General features: G+C 44.5%; 1 protein-coding gene across 4 annotated transcripts in view; it reads left to right on the forward strand.

Moving 5' to 3' along the window:
- The window catches only part of dalrd3 (DALR anticodon binding domain containing 3), a 30,833-nt gene extending 22,052 nt beyond the window's left edge, over window positions 1-8,781 (forward strand). For 3 of the 4 annotated variants that reach the window (XM_067998414.1, XM_067998415.1, XM_067998417.1), the window contains exons 10-13: window positions 3,715-3,773; window positions 4,964-5,077; window positions 6,186-6,254; window positions 8,060-8,780. In XM_067998414.1, the coding sequence (XP_067854515.1) occupies window positions 3,715-3,773; window positions 4,964-5,077; window positions 6,186-6,254; window positions 8,060-8,179 (362 nt within the window). In that variant the 3' untranslated portion in view covers window positions 8,180-8,780. Of the gene's footprint in view, window positions 1-3,714; window positions 3,774-4,963; window positions 5,078-6,185; window positions 6,255-8,059 lie in introns of all 4 variants that reach the window. The other variant, XM_067998416.1, reaches the window with a different exon arrangement.
- Window positions 8,782-9,557: the final 776 nt, after the last annotated feature.

The raw sequence follows: 9,557 nt of genomic DNA on the forward strand, positions 1-9,557 counted from the left end.
TATTTTTTTTCTTTGCCAGGCATATTACCATCCAGTTCTCTCATAAACCCCAGAATTACACGCATGTTTTTTTAGTCAAGATAGGCAAGCTAGCACATCAGGCAGAATAAAAACAGAAGTGTAGATTCACCTGACTATTCACACTGGCCACAGTCTGATTCATTAGAGCAGACTTTTAAACCAGCTTTACAGTCACAGGAGCGCATTGATGGTAGATAGAGTCATACAGCACGGATAGAGGCCCTTCGGCCCATCGTGTCCGCGCCGGCCATCAGCCCTGTCTACTCTAATCCCATATTCCAGCATTTGGTCCGTAGCCTTGTATGCTATGGCATTTCAAGTGCTCATCCAAATGCTTCTTGAATGTTGTGAGGGTTCCTGCCTCCACAACCCTTTCAGGCAGTGAGTTCCAGACTCCAACCACCCTCTGGGTGAAAAAGTTCTTTCTCAAATCCCCTCTAAACCTCCCGCCTTTTACCTTGAATCTATGTCCCCTTGTTATAGAACCCTCAACGAAGGGAAAAAGCTCCTTAGTATCCATCCTATCTGTGCCCCTCATAATTTTGTACACCTCAATCATGTCCCCCCTCAGCCTCCTCTGCTCCAAGGAAAACAAACCCAATCTTCCCAGTCTCTCTTCATAGCTGAAGCGCTCCAGCCCTGGTAACATCCTGGTGAATCTCCTCTGCACCCTCTCCAAAGCGATCACATCCTTCCTGTAGTGCAGGATGTATCATATTCCTGCCATTGACAGCCATTAACGACCCAACCTTTGTAAACACAAATCATAGACACACATCTTGGGTTTCGCGAGCTGTCGGCAGGTGTCCAGTTAAAAAATAGATTCCTTCCCTTTCAGCAATAGGAATCCTAAATCTCCAGCTTCCATCAGGAATGACAGCAGGAAGAACGGCCCATGGGAGGTTGTGGGTCTCCTTTGGAGCAGCATCCCTGGGACAACTTCATGTAAGAATCAGGATGGTGGAGCTGGGAACAATTACGTAGAATCATACAGCACAGGAGGCCGCCATTTGGCCCATCGTGCCTATGCCAGCTCTTTGAAAAAGCTATCCAATTAGTTCCACTCTTCTGCCCTTTCCCCATAGCCCTGCAAATTTTTCCTTTTCAAGTATTTATCCAATTCCCTTTTGAAAGTTATTATTGAATCTGTTTCCACCACCCTTAAGCAGTGCATTCCAGATCATAACATCTCGCTGTGTAAAACATTTCCTCCTCATCTCGCCTCTAGTTCTTTTTGCCAGTCACCGTAAATCTGTGCCCTCTGGTTACTGACCCTTCTGCCACTGGAAGCAGTTTCTCCTTATTTACTCTCTCAAAACCCTTCCTGATTTTGAACACCTATTAGATTTTCCCTTAAACTTCTCTGCTCTAAGGACAACACCCCCAGCTTTCTCTAGTCTCTTCATGCAAGTGAAGTCTTGCATCCCTGGTACTATTCTAGTAAATCTCCTCCACACCCTCTCCAAGGCCTTGACATCCTTCCTAAAGTGTGGTGCCTGGAATTCAACACAATACTGCAGCTAGGGCACATGGTGCATTTTGAATTTAGACATGTAAATGCAGCATTAGATTTATTGTATATGAAACAATTGAAAACTCCCTAGGTTTGTATTGAACCAGCAGATAACAGCAACATCAAAATAATTGGTTAGTTCGTTAACCATAAGATAGTAATTTATTGTTCGTCCTTTGATATCGATGAAGACAGCCATAAGGTCATCTCATTTTTTGTAGTGAGTTCTTTGATGACTGATGAAACCTCTCTTTTGCTAGGAATGAACGTCCATAGATTAAACAGTGGATCCCGGATACACCAGATTGGGGAATCTTGATTTTTCAAGTGAGACGTCCTCAGCTGGCGTTTACATTCAGTGTCAGTAGTGCTACGGGCCTCATTAGGAGGAGCCTTCGTGGCTGCTTTGAAAATTCATCTTCTCTCCTCTCAGTGACTCGTGCTGGAGTTCCACGAGTGTCCTCAGTACCTCCATCCCAACTGCCCCATCCTTCACATGAGTGTAGGCAGTCGGTGGCGTGACAGCCAAGGCCGAACCCATCCTCATTAGAGAGGAGCAAACATGCATTTCAGCAGGTGGGGGTGGGGGGTCACCAGATAGTGATCAGGAGCAGAGACCCGACTGCAGTGCTCTCAACACCACGCTTGCTGGCTGAGATTGGCCAACTCAACAAGAAGCAGACACTGGACCCAGGACCCTCTCTGGTTCATTTGCCTTGCTGCAGTACTGGCATTTACCTGGCAGGTTGGGAAACCTCAATTCAGTATTATTTCAGTACCTCATTGAATAGTTAATCTGATAGAGAGAGGTGTTACCCTTCATCAGATGGGTCACTAGATTGCTAGCTGACTTGTAAATTGGATTTAATTGTAACAAAGGAGCAGGGGATCTGCCAAGAGCACAGCTACGTTATCCTAAGTGTGGGTTTTTTTGGTCAGCCAAACCAAACATTACCACATTACTGTTTGTGGGACCTTGCTGTGCGCAAATTGACTGCCACGTTTCCTACATTACAACATTTACTACACTTCAAAAGTATTTCATTGGCGGTAAAGGGCCAGAGGGAGTGCAGTACTGTCAGAGGTGCTGTATTTCCGATGAGACATTAATCAGAGGCCTCGACTGCCCTCCCAGATGGATATAAATGATCCCATGGCACTATTTCGAAGAGCAGGGGAGTTCTCCCTGGTGTCCTGGCCAATATTTATCCCTCAACCAACATCACTAATAAAAAGATTATCTGGTCATTATCACATTACTGTTTGTGGGGCCTTGCTGTGCACAAATTGGCTGCCGCGTTTCCTACGTTACAACATTGACGACACTTCAAAAGTATTTCATTGGCGGTAAAGCACTTTGGGACATACTGAGGTCGTAAAAGGCGCTATATAAAAGCAAGTTTTTTTTTCTTTCAAACTACTGAGGAATTCATGCAGGTAGAGTTTCTATTTGCCTGATGTGAAGTGCACATTCTCTCCTTGTAGGAAAGTACCTCACTTTACCTGAACCCAGGTAACTCAGCAGACAGTCAAGGCTTGGAGACCCACGTGTGCATAGGGATACTGCTGGGGTTTAATGGGTTAAAACCACACACCTTTCCCCTGGGACCACCACATTATTTAGGGCCTACCTGGGTTACCTAGAGGCAAGTGGAAAGAATTCCAGCTCTCAGTGACAAGTTTACCCATTCAAGTCCTATTAATGAACCATAATTGGCTGCTCGATTGTCAATAGTGCCTCGGAGTATTATCAACCTGCCTGGCTGAGACTCTTGCTCAGGCATCAGCCTCTGGCCTGCCACAGAGGATACACCAGGCAAGATATCTTGTAGACAAGTCAATCCCAGAGAGTCTTTTCTTATCATCGTGCCCCTTTCCTCCTCATCCTGGAAGGGAGGAGGGTAACACCACCTTTTGAGCAGCAGAACTCACTAAAATTAGGGTCACACAAAGCTAGTAGGGACATTAATTGGGAGAGAAGAGTAGGCATTGGCTCAAAAAATAGTTGCCAAGTAAGAGAAACAGATTGTGTTTAGGTCTGCTTTCTGTAGAATTTACCTGTAGTACAGTCCACATCACAATCAATTTTGAATTGTCTTAAAACACAGGATTCCACAAATACTAAATTTAAGGTGCCAAAAGTGTTTTTTTTTTAAAAACAGATTTTCTTGCTTTTTCAGGATTGTACCCAAAGTTCCCAGAAACATCGCAGTTGAACTTTTCAGCGCTTCAGGAAGAGGTACTCAATTCATTAACACCAATGTGACTCTTTCTGTTCTCCTCCTTGACAAGTGCTATGTATGGATTAAAATGTGCTACAGTAATTAGGAACAATGGTCGTGGAGCTAAGGGCCAGGTCCCGTGTACCTCAAACACTCTCCTCCTCAAGGGATAGCTGTAGGACCCTGGGATACTGCAGACCTGCCTGGCCTCAATATTGAATTACTAAGTCTGATGATTGATTGCCTACATTACAACAGTGACTACACTTCAAAAAGTATTTCATTGGCTGTAAAATGCTTTGGGGACATCCTGAAAGACACTATATAAATGCATTTTTTTTTCATTGCTCAGCCTACTTGATTCCAGAGCCACTTACACCCCAAGGATATGATGTGGAGATGCCGGTGATGGACTGGGGTGGACAAATGTAAGGAGTCTTACAACACCAGGTTATAGTCCAACAGCTTTATTTGAAATCACAAGCTTTCGGAGGCTTCCTCCTTCGTCAGGTGAGTGTGACTCACCTGACGAAGGAGGAAGCCTCCGAAAGCTTGTGATTTCAAATAAAGCTGTTGGACTATAACCTGGTGTTGTAAGACTCCTTACAATTACCCCAAGGATAGCCACCAGCTGGTCATTAGACGATTGACAAACATGAGTGAGGCCACATCAGGCAGACAGCATAAACCAAGAGCCCCTTGTGAGCAGCAAAACTCACCCTGAAATGTGTGTGGCTATTGCCACCATCCCCCTGACCACAGCTGGCTCCAGAGTGAGGAGTGTTCCGGGACCGGAACAAATTTTTATGGTGCTGGGATCTGACTGTCCCTTCTAAGCACACAACAGCACGGACAAATTGGAAAACCAGATGTATAGAGCAGCAGGTATAAGCCAGGCTAAACGTTGACTTTCTTGCCTGACCCAAGTCTACTGCTAAGTTTAGACCTTGCCAATAGGCGATGCCAGTGAACCCTTCCGTATATATAACTCTACATAACATGTAATTTGTAATGGACCACAATCACTATCTTTTCATTACTCAAACAAAAATGTTTCAATATCAAATTTTTACATTTTTTCAAGAAAAAAAAAGTTGATAGATACACCTGGCTGAACTAGGATCTTTAATTTCTTTAAGCCCACTGTAACATTTCAATTTATGTTAATTTATCCTGGAAGAATAACTGCAGTTTCCTCCTTGTGCAGGGGGAATGGCTGTTGCTGTACAATTATATTATCCCATTCCGAGATGTACTTTGCCAGACTACACAGTCCTTGAGTTCAGCTAAAGGGATTCACCTGACAGTCAACACTGAAACAGTAAGTAGAACTCATGAGTGATTGATATAAAAAAAACATTTCAAACTAAAATGTCTTCAATACTATCATAGAATCTTACAGCACAGAAGGAGGCCATTTGGCCCATCATGCCTGTGCCATCTCTTCGAAAGAGCTATCTAATTAGTCCCACTCCTCCTTGCTCTTTCCCCATAACCAGATGTTTGCAAACTCAATTAATTTCATGTTTTACACATGCCTAACTGAGGCAGTGAGTGAGATACCCAGGCTGCTTGAGAGAGTCAAGCACTCAGTGGCTTGAAATGCTGTCAATATAACATTGATGTACTGAGCAAGAAAACAAATCCAGTACTTAAAGTGACAGCATTTAAAAATCACACCTAATGTCCCAGCTTGTAACCTGCATTTCTACGACATTGGATTACTGATCATCTGCTCCACCATCGAAGGCTGACTTCAGTCAGTAAAGCCCTTTCAGTTTGGAATACTCTCCCTAAATCACCTCACCTAGCTACCTCTCGCCTTCCCTTGAAAAGCTTCTGAAATGCCTCTGTTCTTTCTCTCCTCTCCTCCCAACTGAAGTTCCCATCTCCTTCATGGTGTCCCCTCCCCTGGGAAGGACTAGATATAATTGCACATTGTGACGTTGTCAGCCATGGCTCAGTGGGTAGCACTCTCACCTGAGTCAGAAGGGCATGAGTTCAAATCCCACCCCAGAGACTTGAGCATGTAATCTACGCTGACACTTCAGTGCAGTACTGAGGGAGCCCTGCATTGCCGGAGGTGCCGTCTTTCAGATGAGACGTTAAACCGAGGCCTCGTCTGCCCTCTTGGATGGACGTAAAAGATCCCACAGCACTATTCGAAGAGGAGCAGGGGAGTTCTTCCAGTGTCCTGACTAACATCTATCCTTCAACCAACACCTAAAACAGATGATCTGGTTGTTTATTTGATTGCTGTTTGTGGGAGCATGCTGTGTGCATATTTGCTGCCACGTGTCCTACATTACAACTGCGACTAATCTGCAGAAGTACTTAATTGGCTGTAAAGTCCTGAGGGAAGTGAAAGGCGCAAGTCTTTCTTTCATCAATTACTGAATACTCTCTTCCCATTATAACTTGCGTTTTAGGTGTGCAAGTTTCTTGTAAACCTTGGCATGGATTTCAGCTCTTATTACAACCGTGTGCACATCCTAGGAGTAAGTATCAATACTATAACAATCATTCCACTGTCACTGTGTACGGTCTAATCAAACTCAATGGTGTGTAGAGTGAGGAAGGAAAATTGACTCATTTTCATAGGTCTGGGAGTTAGAATCTCAGTATTGACCTCACCATTTGGAGATTGTTGCGTGTCTCTTAACCCCCTCCCCTTTTTTTGTTTAAATCTCTTTCTCTCCTCCGTTTTAATTCTTTGTGACCCCCCCCCTTTTGGTTCAATTCTTTTTCTTTACCCCCTCCCCCATCTTTTATTTAAGCCTTTCTTTCCTCCCCCACCTTTTTGGTTTGAATTTGTTGTGGGAAAAAATCACCACTCGGAGTCAGACTTAAAGATTCAACATGCAGTTTATTGGACAAAGCTTTGGGAGATCAACAGTCCAAAATCCACGCTAACAAATCTCTTCATCCCCCTTTTTTTGGTTTAATTCTCTTTCTTCCTCTACTTCTTTTGTATTGTCTTTTTCTTCCCATCCATCTCCATTTTTGGTTTCAGTCTCTCTGTAACCCCTCAATTTCTCTCATCTACTGAAGACGCTGCCAGGTTTATTAAGGAGGGTTGGTTCGTGACAATCAGAAATACCTTGCGGGATCTATTCTATCCTTGGGGAGACTGATCTCTACTCTGTGCTCCAGCACCTTTGTTATTAGTAATATCCTGACTCTTAAATTTGATTAAAAATTCCTTTGGAGACAGATCAGATTCTACAATAGAATCTGTTTATAGCCATCACTGGAGGTGGGGATAAGGTTTCACTGAAAGTAAAGGTCAACAGAGTGACTCTATCAGATCAGTTCACCGTCCCATTACTACAGTGCCATAGATGTGTTGCTAGGCTATCAGGAAAATATTCAAAAGCCAACAAACTAAGCAAAAAAAAATGTCCACTGGGCTGGGATTTGAGATTAGGGAGGTTAAAATGGCAGGAGGGAGAAAGTGAAATATACAGCCAACCAGGAGCTGTGAAGCTGGTACTTATTGCTAAATTTCAGTGGGATGTGCGGAGCTCAAATTTGAGGCTCCATAGTCCAAAACCTGGAACTTGCTGTGCACCCAAGCAAATCACACGACACTCAAGGCATTGGGGGTCGGGGGGGGGGGAGGGGGGGGGGGGGAAGAGAGAGAAAAGAGGAGGGAGAGATTCCTCCAAATCGCTAATTTTGATGAAAAGGTGAGCACAGTAAAAAAAAACAGGAAATTTTTTTAAAAATCAAAAACGGATGAATTTCACACAAGGATTATCAAATGAAAATCATCTTATTCACCAGGAGCTGGGGGCCCCCAGACCAGAGCACCCAACTCCACCATAGATTTATGAAATGGCCTAATGTTTTGTGTGCACGGCTTTGGTTTTTAAAACAGAAACAGCTAGGTACTATTTCCCTGGATAGCCTGGTGTGCTGGAACCAAGGAGCAGTGAGATGCTGGTTGAGAAGAGCTTTCCATATGGTGAAACGCCAATCTCGGCTGTGCTGTTAAAAAGAGATGCCGAGTGAAGGCCAGATGTACTCTTATGGTTGGGGCAAAGAGAGAAAGCAGTATGTGGGAGGGTCACTATGTACCTCCCCTTCCCCTCGGCAACAACAGCATAGCAGACTCATCCTGGGCGACTCTTTCAAGCAGGCAGTTATAGAGCAGCGCAGGCTGACCGCTCGCCCTCAGGAGGTGATATACAGAGGCAAAAGTAACAATCTGTTGTTTCACTGGAATAGTACAGGCTACTTGCCCTGTGCAGCTCAGATTTCTGCTGCTACTCAGTGTTAAAGATGGCTTCTCCCTCCATAGGAACCGTTGGAACACTTGTTCAACCAGATGTTTGCTCGCCTACAACTGATGAAGGCGTTGAGAGAAGTGTTTCACACAGCACTGGCTACACTGCACATCCCACCACCAAGCCAGCTCTGAGAATCCGGCAAGTTGCATGTTCTGTACCTCACCACCAAGTCGGGGATCCGAAAACCGGGCAATCTTCGTGCTCCGCCGTCAAGTCAGCCGAGTGTAAGCCTGCCCCAGATGTGCCGACAGTCTGAACAGAGCAGCATCCCGATGTCAGATTATGCTGTCATGTTTCGACTTGGACCTCCTCCATATAGTCAAATGTGACCATATTCCTTATCTAAATGGGATGTCAAAAGGCGAAGCAGTCTGGTGTTAGACCTACTCCATGTTCCAGCACTCCCGTTAGAAGCTGCTACCTTCTGCACATCATTCCTCCATCCCAGGAGCGTGCATCACAGCTCAGCAGAATCGGACACAGGCAGCTGGTGGCCGCGGTTACAAAATTACTTCTGAAGGTGGGCTGTCTGGTTCATCCCACTATTGAAAAGAGAACATCAGTACTGGGCATAGTCCTACAGCTCAATGTGAACCATCTCTCCATAGTAATAATCATTTCTGATTCTTCACCGACTCTTGATTGGAACAGATTCCATTTTCTTTGTACTGATCTATTCCAGCTGTAGTTTTTAAATAATATAAAAAAAGTGAACTTTTTTTTTTAAAAAAACATTGCAGTTGGCCTTGGGTTAGAATGCATCAGCACTCACAGTCTTTCGGTATAACATACACGGTATCTCATGGTAGGTAGAGTTTGACAGAGTGGCTGTGGGCGACCCTGGAGTGTGATTCCAGGGTGGCGGTAACATGTTCGCCAACTGTGCGCCTGTCTGATGAGCTTAGTTGTGCCACCAGGGCTTTGGAAATTACTCTATTTGGATGGGGTGATGCATGTTTCAGCTGCTTGGGTGTCATCTATAGAGAGGCTGATGCGTCAGCCAGCTGCTGGCATTGGGTCAGGAACATCAGTACCTCCATTAGGTATAGAATCTTACAGCACAGGTAGAGGCCATGCGGCCCATCATGCCTGTGCTGGCTCTTTGACAGAGCTATCCAATTGGTCCCACTCTCCTGCTCTTTCCCCATAGCCCTGCAAATTTTCTCCCCTTCATTGTACTACGAACAATGGCACACATACAACTCCCATCAAAAAAAGGAGAGAAATTAAACTTATATGCTTGCTAGCTGTGAGATCTCCAAACGACATTGATCAGGTATTTCACACAAATTTTAAAAGACTGTAAAATAAAATGTTACTGCGGACCATTAAGGATGTTAAAGACAAGGTCACCACACGTAAACTTTTATTGGCAACTTTGTCATCCTTGACAACAACCCATCTCCCCATAGCCAGTTCACTCAATATTGATATAGAGCCCAGACCAGGTCATTTCTGCATCCTCTTGGCCAAGAGATGGTGCACAGAGAAGGAGGGGGCAGATTGAGG

This window comes from Heptranchias perlo, chromosome 17 (assembly GCF_035084215.1).
Source record: "Heptranchias perlo isolate sHepPer1 chromosome 17, sHepPer1.hap1, whole genome shotgun sequence".
Classification (NCBI taxonomy): Eukaryota; Metazoa; Chordata; class Chondrichthyes; order Hexanchiformes; family Hexanchidae; genus Heptranchias; species Heptranchias perlo.